Source organism: Gopherus evgoodei, chromosome 1 (genome assembly GCF_007399415.2).
Source record: "Gopherus evgoodei ecotype Sinaloan lineage chromosome 1, rGopEvg1_v1.p, whole genome shotgun sequence".
NCBI classification, from domain to species: domain Eukaryota; kingdom Metazoa; phylum Chordata; order Testudines; family Testudinidae; genus Gopherus; species Gopherus evgoodei.
This window is the reverse complement of record NC_044322.1, coordinates 273,566,243-273,591,543: the sequence shown is the minus strand read 5'-3', so window position 1 is coordinate 273,591,543 and position 25,301 is coordinate 273,566,243. Positions and strand designations below refer to the sequence as shown.

Below are 25,301 nucleotides of genomic sequence, written 5' to 3'. Positions count from 1 at the left end.
TGGATGTTTATTGTTTAATCCAAGTAAAGGACAGACACAGAGGGCCAAAGTCAGGCATGGAATACGCAGGTGCAATGCCATTTAAACCAGTGGCATTGTCCCTGCTTCCCTCAGGGCTGAATTTGACCAATGATTTCTGCAGGACAGCCCAAGACCAAATTCTTTTATTCTCACTAAAGGGTCCCAAAAAACGCTGGCTCAAATTGAACTGTGGTTTAACTTCTGAGAAGTCAGCAACCTTACAAACGGGGATTATATTTGCCCCGGGACTCTATAGCAACCCCAACAGATATGTTATAAATAATGGCTGTTGAGTTACATTGGCAGCATGGCTCCGTTTAGTGGTTCCCATTTTATAGACTATAGGACTTTCAATGGGAGTGCTGTAAGATTTGCTGTTGCATCTTAAAATGATCAGCACATAGTGACATGATAGAGGTTTAGTTCCACACCTTATCCTGAAATCTAATTTGATTGCTAGCATCAGTTCTAAAACTATTATAATGTGTTCTTATTTATGTGGCACTAAAATGGGCCAGGAGCTTTGCAAATGTGTGAGAAGAGAGCTCCCTGCCCTTAAGTATTCATAACCTAAGAAGACACAAAAAGGTAAGAGAAAAAAGGTGGGTGGAAGCTACACAGCTGAAAAGAAAAGAGGCAGAACTGAGGCTTCCAACATATTGTTGGTTCCATGATTTTTCCAATATGGTTTCCTGTGTGTTCCATTTTCCCAGTTATCACTATATCTTTGGTTATGGTGGACTTGTTTCTTACGTAATACAGCAAATATTTCAATCATCGATTGGTCTGGTTGGCATCTTGAATCCACAGTTCACGTGTTGTTGGGTCTCTGCCATAATTTCTTTACAAACGTCAAAACACTTAGATAAAGTTATTTCAATCTAAAAAAAAAGTGCTTCCTATATTGTTCTTCTGTGGAAGCTTTAGCTCAGATCAACACAGATCCGTCAGCTCATGCCTGGGACACATTATCTGGGGATGGCACACAGCTCATAGGAGTCTGGGGAATGTATGAGGACATAATGCCCGTCTTCCTGTGGCCTGGGCTGATTCTCAGGGATATGGAAAGTGAAATGCTGCAGGAGGGTTGTGAAGAAGAGAAAGAGCTCCTTCCTGGCCAGCTGCTCCCCTAGACACATGCGACGACCTGTAAAAGAGAGAGTGAGGAAGGAGAAAGAGGTAGACCCCAAAAACAAAATGATAAATATATTTGATACCTGAAAAGATACTAGAGCAACTAGATAAACCATAAATTTGTAAGCACCTGGAGGATAATAGCTTTATAAGGAATAGTCAGCATGGATTTGTCTAGAACTAATCATGGCAAACCAACTTAATTTCCTTTTTTGATAGGATTACTGGCCTACTGGATAGAGAGGAAGCAATAGATGTGATAGATCTTGATTTTAGTAAGGCTTTTGACACAGTTCCATGTGACATTCTTATAAGCAAACTAGAGAAATGTGGTCTCGATTAATTTACTATAAAGCGGGTGCACAACTGGTTGAAAGACCAAACTCAAACAGTAGTTATCAATGGTTTGCTGTCATGCTGGGAGGGCATATCTAGTGGTGTCCTGCAGCAGTCAGTTCTGGGTCTGGTCTATTCAATATTTTCCTTAATGACTTGAATAATAGAGTAGAGAGTATGCTTGTAAAATCTGCGGACGACACCAAGCTGGGAAGGGTTGCAAGCACATTGAAGGGCAAGTTTAAAATTCAAAATGATCTTCACAATTTGGAGAATTGAGCTGAATTGAGCAAGATTACATTCAATAAAGACAAGTGCAAAGTACTTCACTTAGGAAGGAAAAATCAAATGCACAACTTCAAAATGGGGAATAACTGTCTAGGTGGTAGTATTGCTGAAACAGATCTATGACAAGGGTGGCCAAACTGTGGCTCGTGAGACACATGTGGCTCTTTTACAGTTAAAGTGCAACTCGCTGAGACCCTCATACCTCCCTCGCATTCTCCACCTGCCAGACTGCAGTGGGGAGCTCAGAACCTCTTCCTTGCAGTGGGGTTCTGGGGCAGTGAGAAGGGGGCTCTTGGGGCTTCTCCCTGCTGTGTGTGTCGGCTGGGGCACAGGGCATCAGCAGGAGTGGGGTTGAAACTTCTGAAGATTGTTGTATGTGGCTCAGAGGAGTCAGTAAGTTTGGTCTATGGGTTACAGTGGCTCACAAACTGAGTATGAGTCATAAATATGATGTAGCTGCAAAAGAGGCTAATATGATTCTGGGGTGTATTAACAGGAGAGTTGTATGTCAGACACAGGAGGTAATTGTCCCACTCTACTCAGCACTGGTGAGGCCTCAGCTGAAGTGATGTGTCCAGTTCTGGCCACCACAATTCAGGAAAGACGTGGACAAATTGGAAAGAGTCCAGAGGAGAGCAACAAAAATGATCAAAAGTTTAGAAAACCTGACCTGTGAGGAAAAGTTGAAAAATCTGGGCTTGTATAGTCTTGAGAAAAGAAGACCAAGTGCCAACCTGATAACAGTCTTCAAATCTGTTAAGGTCTATTATTAAAAGGACCGTGCCCAATGGTTCTCCATGTCCAGAGAAGGTAGGACAAGCAGTAATGGCCTTAATCTACAGCAAGGGAGATTTAGGTTAGATATTAGGAAAACCTTTCTTGCTCTAGGGTAGTTAAGCTCTGCAGTAGGATTCCAAGGGAGGTCAAGGAGTCCCTATCAGGAGCGGCAGAAGAGCCTTAAATGTGTGGGGACCACCAGTGCCCGAACTGTGACCCTGCCTCTGCACAGCCCTTCCCCCTGAGACACTGGCCCCCATGCTGCCCTTTCCCCATGGAGCCCCACCCCTGTGCCGTCCCTTCTCCCCAAGCTCCTGCCCTTGCACCACCCATTCCCCTGAGGCCCCTCCCCCTCTTGCTCCTCTCCACCCCACCCATTGCTTGTCCTTACATCTGGTAAAAAGTGGGACCATTTCCCCCACCCCCGGCGCCCCAGGTCACCATCATTGGAAGTGTTTAAAAACAAGTTGCACAAACACATGTAGGGTACTTGGTCCTGCCTCAGCGCAGGGGGCTGGACTTGATGGCTTCTCGAGGTCCATTCCAGCACTGCATGTTTATGATTCTATGTCACTGGGAGCAGGACTCCCACCCCACGAACAATGAATTGAATCAAAGGATCTTCCTCATTTCCCTATATCTGCCATATATCATTGACATCTGCAAACACCTAACTTCTGAAAGACAGGAATGAACGTATTGCCTTACGGGAACAGACCTGTGGTCCATCTAGTCCAGCATCCTCTCCCTGACCGTGACCAGTACCAGAGAATTTTTGATGTAGGTCCAAGAAGCCCCATAATGAGCAGTTAATATTTGGCCCTGCAGCATGAGAATTGATGCTCTTTATTCATTTTAAAGATAAAGACATCTGTGATTCCTTTTCCCAGGGACAGCCTCTCTCAGTAGCTCCTCCCCTTGGATTTACCTGCCGAGAAAGGTAGGAAGGCCTCTCGCTTCACAAACTGCTCATCTGCATCCAGGAAGTGCTCCGGGTAGAACTCGTGGGGTTTCTCCCAAACTGTTTCATCCTTCAGCACCGAGGACAAAACTGCGATGATGATGGTGCCCTAAACATTCCCATTAACATCCCCAAAACAAAAACAAACAGGTTATTTAAAGAGAATATAAACCCATTGTCAACTTTACCTATGCTTCCTCTTACTATTATCTATAGGGAGAGAAAAGCCAGGCAGTCCTCTGTTGCCCAGTTAATCAGATAATGGCACAACTTTCCGTTGGAAAAGGCCTATCAAGGTTTGTATATGTAAATGAGATTTCCAATGATATTATCAGGACAAAATTTCCTCCCACTCCAGATCTCCCTAAACTTTCAAGCAAATGAATTCTGCATAATGAGATTCAGTTGAATCTATACAGCTGGATCTACTGGTAGAAATACAGCTCTTGGTGAGATTCAAGTCCTTTAGACTAGCACGCTACATAGCCAGCCGGGGACTAAGTAACCAAGTATCCTAGCAATATCCCTTAGCAATCTGCATCTGGGCTGCATTAATTTTCCAGAGGTCACAATTGCTATACCTTAGGGATGAAAAAGTCTTGAACTTGGGTGTCCCGGTAGGTCGTGTGAGGCACTCCAGCGAAAACAACATCACAATAACGCTGAGTTTCATAGATCACAGCATTGGTGTAAGGCAAGTTCACTTGGTCCTCTATTTTGGGTGACCTGTCCCTGCCAATCACCTTATCAATTTCCTCATGGACTCTTCCTGGAAATATAGAAACACTTTATATAGCAGGGAGTATAACAGAGTAGATGTAATAGGCTATTATGGGTCTGATCCAGTTACCACTGAAATCAGCTGAAACATTCCCATAAACTTCTCTTCTAAAGAGACCCTCTATCAACCCTTTATATTTGGCACTAGTAGGTATTCCCATCCAAGAAACAGGGAACACATATTCAATGTAAATAAGTTTCCATGAGTTATGTCCATATTAGACACTTACCCTGGCTATTATTTTTTTGACACGTGAAGAATTCTAGTAGATTGCAGAGGCACAATTTCCATAACAGACACAGGGACAACCACTGTGGGGAGTGCAGGCGGGATACCCTCTCTCCACGATGTTGTCCTCCCCAACACTGTGCCCTCTGGTCATGGACTTAAAAATGCAAAAGCTTGCCACCTTTCCCTTAAGATGTGCCCTCCTGCTGCTGCCCACCTCCTCTTAACACCCCCCTGCACATAACCATTTTTAGCCTCTCTCGTCACCACCCCAGTATTCAGGGCTGTACCAGTGTAAATATTACAAACTGCTGTGCTGCAGCCAGCCAAGCCTACAGGGGAAGGCAGAAGCACAGAAACTGCAGCACTACTTAGGCCTGTAGACTAGGAAATCAAGTCAGCATAACTACGTCGCTCACAGGTGTGAAAAATCCGCAGTACGAAGCCTCGGAATTTCAGAAGCCCCAGTAGGAGGTGGGGGCAGGGAGGGGAGGAAGGGACATGATTGGGGAAGGAAGCAGGGAAAACAGCCAGGGTGGTGGGGGTGGGAGGAAGGAGAACAAGCGAGCAGAGAGTAGGGAATGGGTGGGTGTGAGCTTGAGGAAGGAGGCTGACCTTTCTGTGGGAGGCAGTGAAGGAGGGAGAGGACCATGAGAGCAGAGAGGAGGCTGCACAAAGGGGGTCAGAAAGAGCTCTCCCCAGCAGAGGGGTGGCTGAGGAGTGTATGTGGAGGGATGGGGTCTTATTTTGGCAGGAGGCTCTGTAACACCAAGGCCAGGTCTAGACTACAGACCTATATCAGTATAACAACGTCGCACACCCCTGAGCAACCAGTTATACCGAGCTAACCCACTGTGTAGACAGGACTCCCTAGGTCGCAGGCAGGTGTCTGTGGAGTGAAATAGGGCAGCCTGCAGGGAGGTATGTGTGTGAATGGAGCCATTAGGACAAGAGCCGGCCTGCATGAGTGGGATCTGAGGGGGTGTGTGGGACTCAGTTCGGTTTGATTGCTGGTGTAGGGTGGGAGGGGTTGGAGGCAGAAGGCAGCTGAGCCAGAGAGTGATCTTTGTGAGAGCCCAGAGGGTGTGTGAGAAAGAGGCCAGGGGGGACGAGAGGGATTGTAAAGTGCCCGTGTGTGAGGAAGGACAACATGAAGGGTTTGGTGCGGGCTGCAGGAGAACGTGAGACTGACAACCTTGGGGAAGGTGGAAGGGAGCACAACTTAGGAAAGAAGAGGAAGGCAGATGGAATGGAGAAGAGAAAGAAAGAGAGGTAACAATTAGGACACAACGTTGAAAAATACTGCTAAGGGGATAATAGACTGAAAACATAGAGCAAAATGTCTGCAGTGAGGAGATGATGATGTGAAGGAAATGGAAAAGGGGAAAGAACAAATGCGAGGGAGACCAAGGATACTGTGTAAAGGTTTTGTTGTTAAGAAATGTGCTAAAATGTGCTGTGCAGGAGGGGACAAAAAATTTCCCTTGGGCCAGCACTAGCTCCCGACTAGCCCCTCTTCCATCATTGTGTCTCCTTTATGTTCAACAAAATTCTCCCACCTGGTCCCCATCCATTTTGTTTTCCAGTTGTTGCACCTATGAGAAGTTGTACAGATATGTCAGTTAATCAAGGTGTTTCATGGTTACCTCTATTTATTGTTTCAACCAATTTGTCTGTACTGAAGGAAGGTTCACTGGTCTGCATTTCCCCAGACCAGCCCTAGAGGCTTTTTAAACTACCCTTACAACGTTTTCTCCCTCAGTATGGTATTTGGTCATTTGAAAGATAGCACAATTCTCTTAGCAGCTCAGTCACTTCGTGCTTAAAGTCCTTGGAATCTCTTGGAGGTAAGCCAGCTGGTCTTGGTGGCACTTAAATGTATCCATTTATTCCAGGATCTTTTCTTTTGTTAATTCTATCTCTGACTATGCCTTGTGATCACTACCTGAAAATGTATAGCAGAGGTAGACATCTCCCCAAAGGTTCTCTGTTGTAGTGAGGACTGATACAAAGAAACCATTTGGCTTCCTGTTAATGTCCTTATCCTCCTTGATTGTTCCCTTTCTTCCCTGGTAGTTCTGTTGGCCATCCAATTCTCCCAGACATCCTGCTTGATATACTGAAATAATGTGTTTTTTTTCATGTCTTTGGATATAAGTTCTTTACATTTCCTCTTGCCTCTTCTAATTTCTATGTTATAGTTTACCTCTTTATCTTCTTTCTCCTGGCATCACTTGGGCTGGATTTCCATTTTAGTTTTTACGGATACCTCTTTGGCTTGAACAACAAGGATGCTACTTAAGCAACCCTACCCTATCCTCACTTCTGACTGTAGTGCCTTTTTGACTGCCTTATTCACTTTTAAAATCCCCCTTGGAAAGTGCTAGTTTTTGGTTTGATTCCTTCCCTTCAGCAGTTGAACTTATTTGTATGGTTGTGACACTTAGTGTCTGAACTATACTTACTTCTTGAATGAAGTCCTAGGAGTATTAGGACTAAGCTGAGTGCAGACTCTCTATTTATGTGTTGGAGAAATAGTTGCTTCAAGAAGAAATTGTGTAAAGAGTTGAGAAAAGGCTTCTTATTATATAGCCCTGAAGTTACATCCAGGCTTGTTGTAAGTCACCTGATAAGAAAGCTCTGGGCATGGGGACTCGTGAGCAAAGTCTGGCTATGTAATGGAAGCAAATGTTGATCAAGGGTGGAAGTGAAAGGGGCCAAGATTTTCCAGAGTGACTAGTGCTTGTGGGTGACATAATATGTAGGTGCCCATTTTAACAACAGGCCTCATTTTCAGAAAGTGCTGAGTAGCCACCTTCTGAAAATCAGGCCCTTTTAAGGTATCTCAAGTTGAACACCCAAAAGCTGAGCTGCCCAAAATCACTAGTCATTTACCGAAATCTTGACTAGAGCATTTGTGGCCAGAGAGAGAAAGCTTAGCAAGGAGCTGTTGGAGACACAAGGTGCACTTTACAGTAGCAGTGGGTTTCCATGCACATACTGAGACCTTTAACAGGGGCTTTCCCTCTCTTCATGAGTTTTTGCTTTCCCCCTCAGCACATAATGCTCCATGATGATTGTGTGGAATTATCCCCGCCTCATTACTGTAGTTCAGTCCAATAGTAAATGCTACTGACTGTACTCCAGGATGTCGCATCTGAAAGACAAAAGCATCTATAAGCCCTCCCAAACTGCATCACTTACTTTGGACATCAGGATAGCGAAGCATGTACAGCAGTGCCCAGCACAGGGTTACAGTGGTTGTTTCAGTGGCAGCACCAAACAGGTCAAAAACTGTAAAGATCAGGTTGTCCTCATTGAAAGTGCTCTCTGGGTCCATTTTAGCCTGAAGGAAATAAAAATAGGCTTGTCATATAACTTGGGTTTGTTGTTTTTTCTTTAATTCACTTTACTACCTAGAAGCATACATTTGGATGTATAACACATTTTCCAGACGTAGGGGTCTGAGTCCCTGTTGCCCCATACCTGGTGTAATCATTGACACCCGTGCAGAGTGGCGGATGATGCCCAACCAGAATGGTAGTATTTTACACTCCCTTTGAACTGGTGCTCATGTTTATACAAGGTATAGGGCAGTGGGGAAACGGGCCCACAATATTGCAAATCTTCATAGTAGGGATTAGAATTCAAAATATGAATGAGTTTCAAGATTCTTCCTTGACTGAGAAGAGCTAAACAAACTGGAAATTCATGCATTGATCAAAGGTAGAGTCATTAAGGCTTCCTGAAGTACGAGAATGAAATTTGAAATATTTTTGCATTACTTTCAAGGCTCAGAATGCTAGATTTCACAGAAGCACAAAATAAGGTTTAAAAAGACTGTATTATGGGGCCATTTCAGTGAAGTAAGAATCCCAGATACATGGTTTTAGATACAGTAACAATTCCTATTTAAGGATCAGTTGTTCTAGGTTAATTCAATTTCCAGGTATTATTTGAAGGTAAGTGCTGTCAAAGTGCTTGGCACTGGACAAGATGAAATAAAGACAGATCCATTCCTTTTAAGGTTTTACAATCTAAGCAAGAGATACAGAATAGACAGGATGTCATGGGAAGTCCAAAGGAAATTATAATAAGGATATTTTTAATAGCTTAAAATCATGGACTTACGTCTTGTGGGCAAGAAGAAAACAGTGGATCTTTAGAAGGGATTTGGATGAAGAGAAGGCAATGGCTTAGTGGACCAGAATTTGGAAGGTGTTTCAATGGTATGAGGTGGCGTGAAAGAAGACACAAAGAAAATTGTGGGGGAATTATATGAGCACTGCATTAGATTTTTTTTTTTTAGATTATTTGGGTTGGAAGGGACCTCAGGAGATCATCTAGTCCAACCCCCTACTCAAAGCAGGACCAATCCCCAAATGGTCCCCTTAAGGATTGAACTCTCAGCCTGGATTTAGCAGGCCAATGCTCAAACCACTGAGCTATCCCTCCCCCCCCATTGAGACATTGAGACAGCAATCATTGAAAGACCACGGGTTATGGGGGTGAGACATTAAGAGACTATGTCCAAGATATAATGTGGGTTGTGTAAGACTTTCAAGGCAAAGACAAGAGATTTAAATGTGATATGATAAACAAGAAGGAACCAGTAGAGTGGAGGAAGAAGCAGCTAGATTTGAAATTGGATGTGTGCACAAGGAGAAGGAGAGGAAGGGTTCATAGATAACCCTCGCTTTATGATCCTGGATGAGCAGGAAGAGGGGTTTGGGGAAAAAGTAAGAATCTCATTTTTAGCTATATTAAACTTATGTTGCGGGCAAGACACCTAGGAAGAAATGTCAGAAGGACTGAAATACAGGTCTCCTTAGCAAGAGATGGGTCAGGAGAGCTGAGGTAGGTTGCTGATTATCAGCCTCGAGATGAAAGTTCCAACTATGAAAGCAGATGAAGTTCCTCAGAGTTACAGTGTAGAGGGAGTGGGCAAGGACAGAGGCTTTATGACTTCCACAGACAGTGGAAAAGCGGAGGAGAATCCACGACAGGGAATGCTGAAGGAATAGTTGGGGAGAAACCAATAGGAGGAGAACCAAGAAAAAACAGTACCACAGAAACCAAAGGAGGACAATGTGAGGTTATCTGATTAAAATATGACCATATAGATCATTGTTGCAACCACTGTTTTATATTTGCAGCAAAACTCGTAAAAAGGTTGTCAAATGAGGTGTCTATGAAAAAGTTATGGTTTGCTGGTTATGATTATGCTATCTGTATGCATGTATCATTTTTGTATTTGAAGTTATAAGTATTGGCGCTATACCTGGATTTCAAATGTGTGCTCTTGCGGTACCGCCCACAAGGTAGGCACATCTTGGAGGGACTATTCAAATGGAGTGGCCCGTTGAAAGAACATTTAACTGACAGTGGATCATGGCAGACATCCATCTACACTTAATGGAATTTCCTGCTGTGACTTGCCCATGTGACTCCAAACTCCATCTTGTTGCTGCAATTCTCCACAGTAAGAGCAATGGAATTCCCTCCACATGGCAGAAGAGATAAAAGGCCTGGAAACGCCTACATTTTGCTTCTATCTGGCTCCAGCCTCTATCCTCCTCCAGCCTCTTTCCTGCCCAAACCTCAGAAATATGGACTATACTAATGGGAGCATTCTAACCAATGGACTGAGGATCTTCCAATAATTTGGAAGCAGCCAAACACTTGACTTAAGCCAGCAGTTTATTCCATCATTGCTACAAGCCTGAACCAATAACTTTGCAATTATTATATGTATTTGATTCCTTTAACCAATTTTAACTCTCCCTTTCTTTCTTTTTATAAATAAACCTTTAGATTTTAGATACTAAAGGACTGACATCAGCATGATTTTTGGGTAAAATCTGAGTTATATATTAACCTAGGTGTGTGGCTGGTCCTTTGGGATCAGAAGAACCTTTTAATTAATGAGACTGGTTATAAAGAATCACTCACCTTTAAATCCAGTGTTTTGGTGGTGATATAAGAACTGGAATGCCCAAGGAAGCTGCTTTTATGACTTCTTGTTAGCCAGGGTGGTGAAACAGGAGTTTACTTTTGTTGCTGGTTTGGTATATCTCATGGAAGAATAACCACCAGTTTTGGGTTGTGTTTGCCCTGGTTCTCAGCAGTTTGTTCTGAGTTTGGCATTCTCAATTGTGGCCAACTGAGGCATGGTTACAGACAAATATGTCATTCAATGAAAGCAACAGAGAAGTCAAAGAAAATAAGAATGAGTTTATAAGCCATGAGACCTGGCCAAGAGAAGGCTACTGGCAACTCCTCAATATCAGTACACGTCCTATAATTAGTGATGTGGATTTTTTGTCCCTTTTCATAGTGTCATTGGTGTTTACTTAGCAACAGTGCCTCTGTTGGACTTGCTCATCTCACCAGGCATCACAACTTCACTTTCACCTTCCCGGCACCTCTCTCTCTGCAGTTGGGTAAGGAATGCATGCTGACAGGAAAACCCCCCAAGGACCAATGAGAGTGTAAAACTTCACTAGTATTGGTACGGCTGCTTTGCCACACATAGGCAAGTAAATAATAGGAAAGAGATTGCACAGAATAAAGCAAACTATACTCTAAAGTCTGCAGGGCCAGGATGGTGCCTACTCGTATATTCGTACAGCACTTAGCAGAGTGGGGCCTTGATCCTGTCTTGGATCTTAGGGGCTGTAGTTAGAATGGCTATCTGGAACTGCATTTTGATTGGCATTTTCTCATACATGCCATATACCACTCCGCTGAGAGTGAAGTGCTATTGGAACAGAGATAAGAGGCAGGGAAGACAAGGTGAATTGTTAAATAACCAAGCACCACATCTGTGAGCTGAGGTTACACTTAAACCAAGGCCTCCTTAGACACCCTGAACTTTTCTTTTCCGTGTGTCCTTGAGTGTAAGGGGGCAGGTGTATGGGGATCTCGGTATCTAATTCCACTCACCTAGTGCTTCTGCATGTGTGTGCCCACTTGCTGTCCCTACTTGCACTGGAGAGCAACAGCCTTGTGCTCTCTGCTGCATGCACTCAGGTGAAAGGACCTGCAGGATCCAGGTCTCAGCGTAACTGACGGGTTGTTCCCTCACAAGCACACATATCCAAACAGCAAAATACGACCCCACAAGGATCCATGTCTGTCTCCTCCTACCTTTTCTATCTCCTCCAGAAAAGCATCAATGAAGTCTCTGGTAAAGCCTGGATCCCGGGTCTCCTTATGCTTCTTCACAATCTCCCTTAGGATGTCAAAGGTATCAATATAGGGTTGGAGGATGTTATGATGAGGCCCAGGAATATACAACAACCAAGGCATCAAGTCCAGAATCTAGGATGGAAGAGGCAGGAGAGGAAAAGCATTAGATCAGGAAGGCAGTTCTCAGATATTTGGCAGGGGAAGAGATGGAACTGGGATGGAATGTTCCCAACAGGCCAGATCCCCCACTTCACACTGGGTAAACATTTTGGGCTTCCTTACTTTGTTCCCTCCACCATGCAACACAATGTGTTGTGACCAACATTATCTGCATGTAAGTTAATCGTCTGACTAACCACCCCTGGGAGTAAACACCCTCCTCAATTCTGTTACTGAGCTGTTACCTAGCCTCCTATCAACATGACAGTGGCAACAGGAGAACAGTGAAAGGGTTGGGGGCTGGGGAAAGATTACTGTTGAGACTTTTCTTATTGTTTCAGGGCTCTGGAGATATTTTAAATGTTACAAATACTGGCCCTCATGCTGCAGTGCTTACTCAGGATAAATGTCACTGACCCTTATGGGCTGGACTCATATACTTCTTTTTCCTGATGTATCTATTGAGTGTGATGGCCAAGGGCCTGTAAGGGTGACGTTCCCTTGAAGGCCTGGTTTTCTGGAGGAGAGGAAAGTCTCTCACTCGCCATTCCCTGATCCTGGTTGTACTAATGCGATTCATTTGTAAGCAGGGGCAGCTCTAGGTATTTTGCAGCCCCAAGCAGGGTAGGCAGGCTGCCTTTGATGGCTTGCCTGTGGGAGGTCCCTGGTCCTGCGGATTCGGCGGCATGCCTGCGGGAGGTTCGCCGAAGCTGCGGGACCAGCAGACCCTCCGCAGGCATGCTGCTGAAGGCAACCTGCCTGCCACCCTCGCGGCGACCGGCAGAGCGCCCCCCCCCCATAGCTTGCCGCCCCAGGTACATGGTTGGCATGCTGGTGCCTGGAGCTGCCCATGTTTGTAAGAATGTGTGTGTGATATAGAAGATAGTAGTAAGATGCAGTCTGACAGCTTCTTGCAAAATCACATAGAGCGAAGGCATTTGTGCTCCTAGCTGGGAGAATGTGGGAGGTTCTGGATGCCTTCCTTTCCTAAAGATATTCGCAGAGTTCTCTTACTGTATTGAAAACCATTAAAGTCTGGTTGGCTTTGTTGTTATTGTTGGTTTTTTAAGTTTTAGATGTTCTGTTCAGAAAAACATTTACAAATTAGGAAACATCTCTAAATCATCCCAGTCCATCAAAACTGGGCTGGAAATCTCCCAATAACAATCCTTCCTTAGAAGAATTTCCTGTATACATTTCTTGTTCACCAAGAAATACTAAGGCTATGTCTACCCTACGCAACTTTGAGTGACATGGCTGCGCCGCTATAGTCGAGCACTAAAAGGCGCGCAGCGTAGCCACTCTTTATTGGCGGAAAAGAGATCTCCTGCCGACAAAAAACTTCCATCCCCAAAAAGCAGCATTAGTGCTGTCTGCAGGAGAGTGCTTTTGCTGACAAAGCACTGTTCACACTAGCGCTTGTCATCGACAAAACTTTTGTCTTTTGCAGGGGTGTTTTGTTAACACCTCTGAATGACAGAAGTTTTGTCTTTCACTTGCTCATGTAGACAAAGCCTAAGAGACCAGGCTATCTCCGGGCATTTCGGCAGTCCCACTTCCTGACCTAGCTGCCTCTAGAAAATGTAGAGAAACTCAAGGAAAATAGCCATGTGCAAACCCTAGCCAGAAAGTATTTGATGGGTTTCAGGAGATTTCTGTATTATCCAAACTGATTCATGATCCCTGCATCAAAAGCACCATGGCACCTTTGTCTAAAACACCATATGGAGTGTGAGCTCTTCATCCCCCTCGGACCCACCCAGGCAACCAAGAGGTTTCGGTTTTACTGACAATCAGATTCTTGTGAGTTACCTGGGACAGGATTCCAGCTCCTATATTGAAAGCATCCTCTATCAGGTGTAGCATCCTCTGGAATTTCTCGTTGTTGTACTCAAAGCGCTCGCCAAAAGTGATTGAGCACATCACATTGCCGACAGCACTGTTTATGAGGAAGCGTGGTTTGAAAGGATGGCCTGAAAAAGATACAGGAACCAACCCAAGAGATTAGGAGGCACACCAGGATCGCAGCCTGCTACTACATGGGGATGTATTCAATGAGACCCTCTAACACCACAGGAAGTGGGAAATACACTGCACTTTGCTATTTAGCTGGATCCCTTCCACAATGGCTGGATCATCTCCACATGCAAACCTCTCCTCTTCCTCCTCCTCCTCTAGAATTGCTCTTCCCTCGAGCTCCATGTACCCTACTCTTGAGAGCCCCCCTCCCTGCTTTATGACTAGAGATGAGAGTTTCCAATCTCCCAAACATACCATCTTTAGAACTGAACGCAGAGCATAGACATCCAGCTTCCTCAGTTACACTCTGATCCAGGGATTTCTTCCCCAGCCCAAAATTCCTCAAAGTGGAGAGTGCGAATCTCCTTAGCTCCTTCCAGCCATGGCCATACTTTGCCATCATTATCCCTGCAGGATTTCAAAGAAATACTAGTCAAATAGCCACCTGTCCTCCCCCATCCCCCCTGCAGTAATAAATGAAAAAGGGTTGGTTTTGTTGTATTGATTTACTCTTTTTAGTTAATTTATTTCCGTCTGTTGACGGTGCCACTGTACACATGGCTCATGAAGGTGATACTTGTGGGGAGAAATGGGCTTGGGTCCCTTGGGAAGCTGTGTGAGCTAGAGCAACAGTTCCCAACACTGCTCCATGGGCCAGACCTGTTACTTCCGTTTTTTGTGACTCTAGGGACTCTCTGTGAAATGAGTTTTCAAATAAAGTTTATAATGCCAGCTGGCCTTTGAGTCTCTTGCTGGTGACATCCATTTTTCAGAAAGGCAATGCTGTGACACCAGCAGCCTGGGGCAGCTGGAGAGAAGCCCAGTGTCAGACTGTAAACCAGTTCCTACTCACCTGTAACAACCAGATTAGCAATCAGTCCATCCTGCAAAGGGCAGTGGTGTCTGTATGTGCACACTGTGCATGTGTGTATGTATATACAGCCACAGTCCATCATAATGTACAGGACCCATAATATATCCTGAAGGCAGAGCCATGTTGTCTGTGCTCCCCAAGAACTGATGTGCATGGAGGAGATGGGAAATTTGCCCTGGACTTTGAGGGACACTTGCCTTCACAGTTTTTTCTATAGCCCATATGGTCAAATAAGGAAAAGGATGGTCGATCAGCGAAGTCTTCTGATCTCTGGACCAATGCTGCCTTTACAGCTTCTAACCCATTCAGCACGACCACATTTTTCCATCCAACCTGAAAAGAGAAGATCTTTCCAAACTTCTCACTGAGCTGTCAAGTAAAAAAGAAAAGGGGAAAAAAGAAAAACAGGATTAAAGAGAAAAAACAGCTACAAAGGCCGTAGCTTAAAATGAGAGACACTGCAGCATAGTCTGTGGAAGGCAGAGAGCACAGGGGCTTTGACTGCAGAGTGCTTAATACCTTCAAGGCTGTAGACCCAAGAGGGAATATGCCCAAACCTGGCAGGAGGGATCTAGCTCAATACCACGGTCTCATATCATGACATGCAGATTTGGGCGGGAAGGCAATCGGTGTCCATCTCCCCTGCCACCTTAATTTCCCAACTGCTTTTTGGCCATAAAGAACATTGTTGGGTTTCAAAGTACCGTCGCACTGCACTAATACTCGGCTATCCATTCGCACTGGTCAAAACTCAATTTCCAGTCAGCGGGATATTTTGACATTTGTTTCCAGTTAGAATAAGAATGAAAACAAATTTCCCAGACATTGAAATTTCCAAAAAAGTTCTGTTCTGGAAAGTTTTTGTTTCAAAATGTCATTTTGAAATCTGGAAGTTTGGATTCTAAGGCTGTTTTGTTATATGGAGCTTTTTTATTTGTCTAGTTACATTTTATCCATCACATTTCAGTGGTAATAGTGCTCTGAATAGTACTGCTACTCATGTGTTATGAAATAATATAAAAATAATTAAAAATGAAGAACTCCAAAACAAACATTTTCCAAAGTGAACAAATTTTCCCTTCAAAAGGCCACCCCGGGGAATAATCAAAACCAGCATTTGTTGTCTAAAAACTGGTTCAATAAAAACATTCTCACCAGCTCTGCTGTACAGCTGTGTATGGGAACCATCGCTAAAGTGATGTAATTCTCCAATTTACACACACAGCTTGGAAGGATGCGTCCAAGTCCTAGTTTAAGGGCCCAAATGAAGAATAAGGCACTTACATTGCTGCTTTCGCAACCATTACAGTAGTGTAATCTAGCGTCAATGCTTTCTTTATAGTAACAAACTGATTTACAATCTCAATGTACACACAGTTCCATAGTGTATGACTGATCAACAATTAACCAACCACCCACACTGATTACAGTGACAGGGGGATGTCACAAGCTCACATGATGTAAATGTAAAATGCTTTTCTGCTTTGCTTTTATTGTTTAGCTTTTTCTCCTTTTATAGATTGAAATCTTTCTGCAATGCAGTAAATAATAAATGCACTTCAGCTGCCACTCAAAAACTGGAAACTGATCTGGCATGGGTGCTATTCACCAACCCTCTCTGCCAGTCAGTGAAAGGCATCTGTCCCTCTGGCACTTACCTCAATTAAAGCCAGGCGAGGACACTGGAAATTGACCTGCAGCAAGTTCCCAACGAAAGGGAAGGAGACAGGACCCGGGGGGTAGTTTTTCCATCTCTTTCTGCGCTTCATGTGATCGAAAACCAGGATAAAGACAGCAAAAGAGAGGCCAAATGTTGTGAAGCTGTTCCAGAAGGATAGGAGCTGGGACCCAAGCCAGGAGAGCAGTTCCATTGTGTACCTCCTACCTCACTCTGTCCCCGAATATTTTTTTCCCTTTCCCCTCCAACACTTTCCCTGTCAGTTTCACCTTCTCCCAGTCTGTCTTTCAGTTTCTTTCTCCTACTTTCCCTCTCTCACTCTTCCCATCCCTCTCTTCCTTTCCCTCTCTTTTTGTATCTATTTCTCTAGCTATTCTATTCTAGTCACACCCTCTCTTCTAATAACAAAGTGCCATAAGTCTGCACAGGAGTTTACAAATAGCAAAGTGCCGAGCTGTGTAGTTATTGTGTCTCTTCAGCTCCTCCCCAGACCTCGTAGGAGTGGTGAGGAAGGTGTGCCTGTCCCCATTTTACACAAGCCATAATTTTACACAAAATCTGTAGGAGTCATTGCAGCTGGAGGCCAATATCATGATAGTTGGAGCCAAAAAATGTACTGGTGAGGGCTCTTGATACCTTCCCACTGTCTCCACCACTCCACTTCAGCAATAGAATTATAGCAGGCAAATTAGCTAAAAAGGAAGAGGTTTGATTGGTTTTGTTATCTCTGATATCATTATCTAGTTGGGTTTTTTTTAAAATATATATGGCTGCTCATCCCTGTGGTATCTAACCATCACAATGACACTACTTAAGAAGGATCTGAGTTGTCCATGACTGGAATTATAACAATTAGACATCAATCATTAATAAATTAACTTAATTACAATCTAATTTCTTCAAAATATTTTATGCATGTGTTTTCTAGGAGATTTAACCACATAGAATTGTCTGTCTTACTCTGTTATTAGGATTGTTCAGTCAAAGAAAAGATGAGTCAAGTGCTGTATTTCTTAAAAGCTCACTTTTAATTGATTTTAACACTAATTAACAATTTGACTTGTAAATCCTCAGAGAAGTCAGTCTGTAGGGCAGGGATCAGCATCCTTTCAGAAGTGGTGTGCTGAGTCTTCATTTATTCACTCTAATTTAAGGTTTCGCATGCCAGTAATAAATGTTAACATTTTTAGAAGGTCTCTTTCTGTAAGTCTATAATATATAACTGTAAGCAGAGTCAGGATGAGCTCTACCCTGACATCTGGTGGTGAATTATGGGGAGTGTGGAAAGAATTTCAGGAAGTGTGGAATCTCAGGTATTTGCATGGGCACATCCAGCATAGCCCAAGGCAGCCTGGCATAGCTATTTTGACAGCTCTGGGATCCCCAATTTCTTTGTTATTGGGGCAGGATAAATAAAGTGTTGCCACCTGATTATGTGAATGAGGAATGTGAATGCTTTATGACAGAAATGACTCAACCTAAATTAAGTGACACTTGCTAGACAAGGGACATGGGTTCCAAAACCCAGTGAATTGAGAGAGGCTGGGGATAGGTATCTGTGCCTGGTGGTGTAGGTGCCTTATGGAGCCAGAAGCACCAGTTCCACCCACTCCTCTCTCCACTGTGGAATATCAGAGTTGGATTTTTTTATTCCCTTAAGAATCTAGATACAGGTTACTGAGCTAAACTCACTTTGGGCTAATGGTGCACTAGCACTGGGGTTCCCCTACTATGAGCTGAAATCACTAAGAGTTGAAATCACTAAAGAGCTGGAATTACTAAGCTGAGAGCACTGAGTACTGTGCTAACTAGTGGGGGAGCCTGAAGCTATACTGCAGAACAGAGCAGCTGATAGAGTGGAGTGGAGCAGTTTGTGGGGATGGGTGGAGCAGATCACGGGACAGCTGGTGGAGCAGAGCAGCTGGCAGAGCGGAGCAGCTGTGGGATGGGTGGAGTGGCCCATGGAGCGAGCAGAGCCAAGCAGTTTGCGGGACAGCTGGAGTGGATCATGAGACAGCTGGTGGAGTAGGGCAGCTGGCGGAGTGGAGTGGAGTGGCTGGTAAAGCGGAGCAGTTCATGGAGAAGGCAGAAGCAGAACCCCATGGAGAGGCAGGGCAGTTAGCCCCGGACCACATAAGGCGGCCCTTTCTACGCAGGCTGGGGGAGGGGGTGGGAACCTCTGCAGATAGACTTTCGAACTCTGGGGCTGCACTGACCCAGGACACAGACTTTGGGATTGTGGGACTTTTGGGACTGTGGATAATTTGGGGGTTGCTGGACTCAAGAGCCCAGGGAAAAGGACATGGCCCAATTTCCTGGGGTAGGTCCTTGCTCACAGTTTGGTCTAGGAACTCTAGTTGAGGTGTTTTCCCAATTTAATGCTTGTTGTTTATCTCATGTAATTAAACCTTTTCTGCTACACCGAGACTCTGTGCTTGCGAGAGGGGAAGTATTGCCTCTTCGAGGCACCTAGGAGCATGTGTAAGATTTTCCCAGGTCACTGGATGGGGGATCGAGCTGGTTTGGCTTTGTGTTATTGAAACGGAACCCCTGGATACTGAACCCGGCCCTTGTTGCTGCCAGCTCAGAGGGGCAGAGGGGTTACATAACTAAACTACTGTTGTATGTAAAGTAAATAAGGTTCTTTAAATGTTTAAGAAGCTTCATTTAAAATTAAATTAAAATGCAGAGCACTCCCCCTCCCCCGGACCGGTGGCCAGGACCCAGGCAGTGTGAGTGCCACTGAAAATCAGCTCGCGTGCCACCTTTGGCACGCATGCCATAGGTTGCCTACCCCTGCAGTAGGGTAAGCCCTGTGGCCTGAAGCCTATGAAAGAAGGAAGGTAACAGAGTCAGCTCTCTGGTGTCATCTGCTGGAGACCAGGAGGAGTGGACTGAGCAAGGTAGCCCCATATTTACATATTAACTTCAGGTAATATGGGGCCATAGGGGTATAATTTGGCTGAGTTTTGTACTTGTGGCCCATATTTTGGAGATTACCCTGGTGGGAACCATCTAGGCAAAGCCTGAACAATGACTGAGTACAGGGTCACCGTGAAGAAGACTGATGTTTGCCAAGGTCAGGTAAGAGTCCTTGGACAGAAGGCGCCCAAGTTCCAGAAAAAAAGAGAAATTGTCTGTTCTTGGTTAATTGCTGGGAAAGCTTTTGGAGGGAGTAAGAAATCTTATGGGATGGTTAGATCCCTGATTCCCCTAGTACCTTAATAAAACAAAACCTGAGCTGAAAGCTACAGTTGCCTGATATGGGCAAAGCACAGCAGTGGTTCTTGGAATGCTAACTGAGCTTTTAAACAACAAAAAAAATAAAATAAACAAATAAACCTTTCCACCTTGAAGTGTCTTATGCACCCAAAGTCTGACTGCAGTGCTTTTGCTGTGTGTCCAGCCCATTCCATTCTCTTCAGCCTGTATTCAGTGATATTGCAAGAGAAGTCGAGCAAGCAAGGTCCCCAAAGGCAAACCCTTCTCCATAACCTTGAGTAGTTTTGTGTTTTGGCTTCTGTGCTAGCTCTGGTTATGGTGTCATGTTTCCTGCAGCTCCCATTGGCCAGGAGCGGAAAACCACAGCCACTGGGAGCTGCGGGGGGCCATGTCTGCAGATAGTCAACATCTGCAAAATGTCTCACAGCCCACAATCAGCTTGATGGGCCGCAGGTTATGCACCACTACTTTAGAGCCTACAAGTCAAAACATGAAGGGACAGCTGAATGTTTAGCATAGCTGACATACCAGCACTTTTTTCAGAAGCTGGGAATGAATGACAGGGAATGGATCACTTGATGATTACCTGTTCTGTTCATTCCTTCTGGGGCATCTGGCATTGGCGACTGTCAGACGATAGGATACTGAGCTAGATGGACCTTTGGTCTGACCCAGTATGGCCGTTCTTGTGTTCTTATGTTCTTATGTAAATACCGTGCAACACCAGCTAAAACAGTGCTATGCAAATATTTGTTCTCACTTACAGGTGACATTGTAAATAAGAAGCGGGGAGCATTATCTCCCATAAATGTAAACAAACTTGATTGTCTGAGCAATTGGCTGAACAAGAAGTCGAACTGAGTGGACGTATATGAAGTGAATTGAGATATACTACTTCTTTTGTTTATCTTTTTTACGGTGCACATATTAGCACTAAAAAAAGAAATATAAAGTGAGCACTGTGCCCTTTGTATTTTGTATTGTAATTGAAATCAATATATTTGAAAATGTAGAAAAACATTCAAAATATTTATTAGTTTAAATTGGTGTTCTATTATTAACAGTCCAATAAAAACAGAGATTAATTGCAACTATTTTTTTTAATCTAGTCAATTTGTTTTGCGTTAACTGCATGCATTAACTGTGATTAATTGACAGCCCTAGTGTGACAGAGTGGACTAGTTCCAGAAGCCCCCTGCTGGAGGCCTTGCGACCCTGCGTCACCCTGCCCCAGAATAGAGCAGCGAGAAGTCCTCCAGACAGCTTAGGGTGGCTGCAGAGGAACAACCAATCAGAGGGGCTGATGGAGCAGCTATTTTAGGGCCAGAGGGGCCCTATATAAGACAGGCAGCAGAACAGAGAAGTCAGTTGCTGGCTAGAGCATGAGGAGAGAAGATGGAGTGAGCTGCTGGCTGGAAGAGCAGCAGTATTGAGGGCAGGTCTCCTTGGAGTGCTCACTGCAGACAGGACTGAAGCCCAGGGAAGGCTGCTGAAGACCAAGTGCCTGGCTGGTGGGAAGAGCAGCAGGACCAGCGGAAGGTCAGTGCAGGCAGGCTGAGCCCAGGGGGACTGAGCACAGAACCTGGCCATGCCAGCAAGGGTATCGAGATGAGTCCCAGCTTGGCGGTTGCAGAAGGTAGTGCCTCTGGGAGAAGCCTTAGGGTATGTCTACACTACAGCATAATTTTGAATTAACTTAAACCGGTTTTATAAAACAGATATTATAAAGTCCATTTTATGCGTCCACACTAGGCACATTAATTCGGCGATGTTCATCCATGGTCCTAGGCTACCATCGATTTCCGGAGCGTTGCACTGTGGGTAGCTATCCCGTAGCTATCCCATAGTTTCCGCAGTCTTCCCTGACCCTTGGAATTCTAGGTTACTACCCCAATGCCTGATGGGGCAAAAATCATTGTCGCAGGTGGTTCTGGGTGCAGCCTCACCCCTCCCTTCCTGAAAGCAGCAGACAGCCATTTCGCGCCTTTTTTAGTGGGTGAACTGAGCAAATGCCATAGCACAGCAAGCATGGACCCTGCTCAGCTCAGTAGCGCGATCGTGGATGTTGTAAACACCTCACACATTCTCGTGCTGTCTATGGTGAACCATGAACTGCAAATGCAGGAGAGGAGGAGGCAGCTACAGCAGCGCGGAGACGAGAGTGATGAGGACCTGGACACTGATTTCTCCCTAATCGCGAGCCCCCGCGCTTTGGAGCGCCTGATGGTAATGGGGGAGGTTCTACCCATTGAATGCCGATTTTTGGGCCCGGGAAACAAGCACAGACTGGTGGGACCGCATAGTTTTGCAGGTGTGGGACGATTCGCAGTGGCTGTGGAACTTTCGCATGCGTAAGAGCACTTTCTTTGAACTTTGTGACTTGCTTTCCCCTGCCCTGAAACGCCATAATACCAGGATGAGAGCAGCCCTCACAGTGGAGAAGCGAGTGGCAATAGCCCTCTGGAAGCTTGCAACGCCACCTACCGGTCAGTCAGGAATCAATTTGGAGTGGGAAAATCTACTGTGGGGGCTGCTGTGTTGCAAGTAGCCAAAGCAATCATTAAGCTGCTGCTACGAAAGGTTGTGACTCTGGGAAATGTGCAGGTCATAGTGGATGGCTTTGCTGCAATGGGATTCCCTAACTGTGGGGGGACGATAGATGGAACCCATATCCCTATCTTGGCACTGGAGCACCAGGGCACCCAGTACATAAACCGCAAGGGTTACTTTTCAATGGTGCTGCAAGCACTGGTGGATCACAAGGGACGTTTCACCAACATCCACTTGGGATGGCCAGGAAGGGTTCATGACGCTCGCGTCTTCAGAAGCACTGCTCTGTTTAAACGGCTGCAGCAAGGGACTTACTTCCTGGACCAGAAAATAACAGTTGGGGATGTTGAAATGCCTGTAGTTATCCTGGGGGACCCAGCCTACCCCTTGATGCCATGGCTCATGAAGCCATACACAGGCAGCCTGGACAGTGGTCAGGAGCTGTTCAACTACAGGCTGAGCAAGTACAGAATGGTGGTAGAATGTGCATTTGGCCATTTAAAAGCCCACTGGAGAACATTACTCACTCGCTCAGACCTCAGCCAAACCAATGTCCCCTTTGTTATTGCTGCTTGCTGTGTGCTCCACAATCTCTGTGAAAGTACGGGGGAGACCTTTATGGCAGGGTGGGAGGCTGAGGCAAATCACCTGGCTGCTGATTACGTGCAGCCAGACACCAGGGCGATTAGAAGAGCTCACCAGGAAGCGGTGCGCATCAGAGAAGCCTTGAAAACGAGATTCATCATGGGCCAGGGTACGGTGTGACTGCTGTGTTTGTCTCCCCTTCATGAACTTCCCCCACTTTATTGACTCCTCCTGTAAGCAACCCACCCTCCCCCTTTGATTACAGCTTGCTTATGGAAATAAAGTTACTATCGTTTAAGAAGCATGTAATTATAAAAAGAGGCAGAGAATTAACAAAGTATCCCACGTGTGGTTTGGGAGGAGGCTAGGAGGGAAGAAAAAGGCCATTAAGGACATTTCAATGTAATGACAGCCTTTGGGTTGGACTGTCCACGGGGGTGGAGTGGGCGGGTGCAGAAAGCCTTCCCCCACGCGTTCTTACACGTCTAGGTGTGGAAGATATGGAACATGGTGAGTACTGAGGGTAGTTAAACATGGGCTGGAGCGGCACTCTGTGACCCCGCTGCTCTTCCTGAAGATCCACCAGACATCGGAGGATGTCAGTTTGATCACGCAGCAGCTCCAGCGTTGCATCCCGCCACCACCTCTCATCTCGAGCGTCTCTCCTATCCTCACGTTCGTCCCTCCTATCCTCACGTTGGTCCCTCCTGTCCTCACGTTCACTGGCATCTTTCCTGGACTTTGCTACCACGTCCTTCCACTCCCCCAGATGAACTCTTTCATTGCGGGTTACTGCCATGATTTCTGTGAACATTTCATCTCATGTCCTCTTCTTCCTCCGCCTTATCTGAGCTAGCCTTCAAGATGGAGTAGGGAGGCTTGAAAAATTTGCAGCTGCATGAGTGGGGGAAAATAGTGATAGAAGGATTATAAAAGATACATTTCACAGAACAATGGTTATACTCTTTCACAGTGAACAACACTATTCACCTTACATAGCACATGTGATTTCACTACAAGGTCGCATTTGGATTCTTTTAGTATTGAGTGCCTGCAGCTGTGGTGTAACAGATCAACACAGACCCAGGTTCAGGTATCACAATTCAGCTTGCATGCAGTCATGGTAAGGCATACAGCTTCTCCCTGTGCTGCTGCTTTTACAAGGAGCAGCAGACGCCAAAACCTAACCCTAACACTGGAATTGCTTTACCCCTCCCCCCACCGCATGGCTGGTATAATGGCAGATCACTGCTAATCACCCCACCTTTCTCCTCCCACCCACCCACCCACCCCCTCCGCGTGGCTGGTAGCTGGGAAGATTCCTGCTGGCCAAATGCTAAAAAGCTCAGCGCCATTAACCCCCCTCCCCTACCCTCGCTTGGCTACCTGCAAGGAAGGATTTCTTTTAAGCAACAGGCAAGCAGCCCAGTAGGAATGGCCAGCTCTGTCCCCTTAATAAAATACCTTAATTTCAACCAGGTTACCATGAACGATATCACTCTGCTGAGGATAACAGAGCAAGACAAAGAACGGATGTTTCTTGAATGCCTGCAATCACCGGGACCATACGCAGCTAGGCTTTGTCATGCAATGATACCAGATTACTTGCTACATGCATGGCATGGTAAAGTGTCCTACCATGGTGGACGGAACAAGGCTGCCTTGCCCAGAAACCTTCTGCAAAGGCTTTTGGAGTACCTCCAGGAGTGCTTCATGGAGATGTCCCTGGAGGATTTCTGCTCCATCCCCAGACATGTTAACAAACTGTTCCAGTAACTTTAATGCCTGCTAATGCATGCCAAGCCCTCATGGCAAATCAATCATTAAAAAACGCTTGCTTTTAAACTATGTTTTATATTTACAAAGGTACACTCACCAGCGGTCGCTTCCATGGCTTCACTGTCTGGGCTAGTGGCTTGGGAGGGCAGGGACGGTAATTCCGTCTGGGTCTCAAAAAACTCCTGGCTGTTGGGGCTAACAGAGTGCTGTGTGCTCGCTGCAAGGTTGTCCTCCTCTTCCTCCTCGTCATCTTCCCCCTCCGCTGAATCCTCATCCATGGTTGAGATTATAACCCCCACCTCGGAATCCACGGACAAGGGGAGGGTAGTGGTGGCGCAGCCTCCTAAAATTGTATGCAGCTCAGCGTAGAAGCGGCATGTTTTTGGCCCTTATCCGGATCTGCTGTTTGCTGCTTTGGTTTCTGGTAGGCTTGTCTGAGCTCCTTCACTTTCACTCTGCACTGCACTGAGTCCCTGGTGTGGCCTCTCTCCCTCATGGTATTGGAAATTTTTTCAAAAGTTTTTTCATTTCGTCTTTTGGAACGGAGTTCTGTTAGCATTGAATCCTCTCCCCATATAGCGATAAGATCCAGTACCTCTCGTGCGGTCCATGCGGGTGCTCTTTTTCTATTCTCAGGAGACTGCATTGTTACCTGTGCTGATGAGCTCTGCATGGTCACCTGTGCTGATCAGAGCTCCACGCTGGCCAAACAGGAAAT

General features: G+C 45.4%; 1 protein-coding gene across 1 annotated transcript; it reads right to left on the bottom strand.

Moving 5' to 3' along the window:
• Window positions 1-735: 735 nt before the first annotated feature.
• On the bottom strand, window positions 736-16,660 carry LOC115647070 (cytochrome P450 2D14-like). Its single transcript, XM_030553755.1, has 9 exons — window positions 16,428-16,660; window positions 14,967-15,138; window positions 14,151-14,303; window positions 13,689-13,849; window positions 11,676-11,849; window positions 7,731-7,872; window positions 4,099-4,286; window positions 3,485-3,626; window positions 736-1,168 (listed from the first exon to the last, which is right to left on the bottom strand). The coding sequence occupies exons 1-9, from the start codon at window positions 16,638-16,640 to the stop codon at window positions 990-992; spliced, it is 1,524 nt and encodes a 507-aa protein (XP_030409615.1). The 5' UTR covers window positions 16,641-16,660; the 3' UTR covers window positions 736-989.
• Window positions 16,661-25,301: the final 8,641 nt, after the last annotated feature.

Excerpts from the sequence above, each read along its gene's own strand:
- LOC115647070 (XM_030553755.1), bottom strand. The coding sequence starts at position 16,640 with ATGGAACTGCTCTCCTGGCTTGGGTCCCAGCTCCTATCCTTCTGGAAC. Across the intron at positions 11,850-13,688 it reads GAGCTGGAATCCTGTCCCAG|ATTCTGGACTTGATGCCTTG; the intron begins GTAACTCACAAG and ends CTTCCATCCTAG. Across the intron at positions 4,287-7,730 it reads TCGCTATCCTGATGTCCAAA|GAAGAGTCCATGAGGAAATT; the intron begins GTAAGTGATGCA and ends CTATATTTCCAG.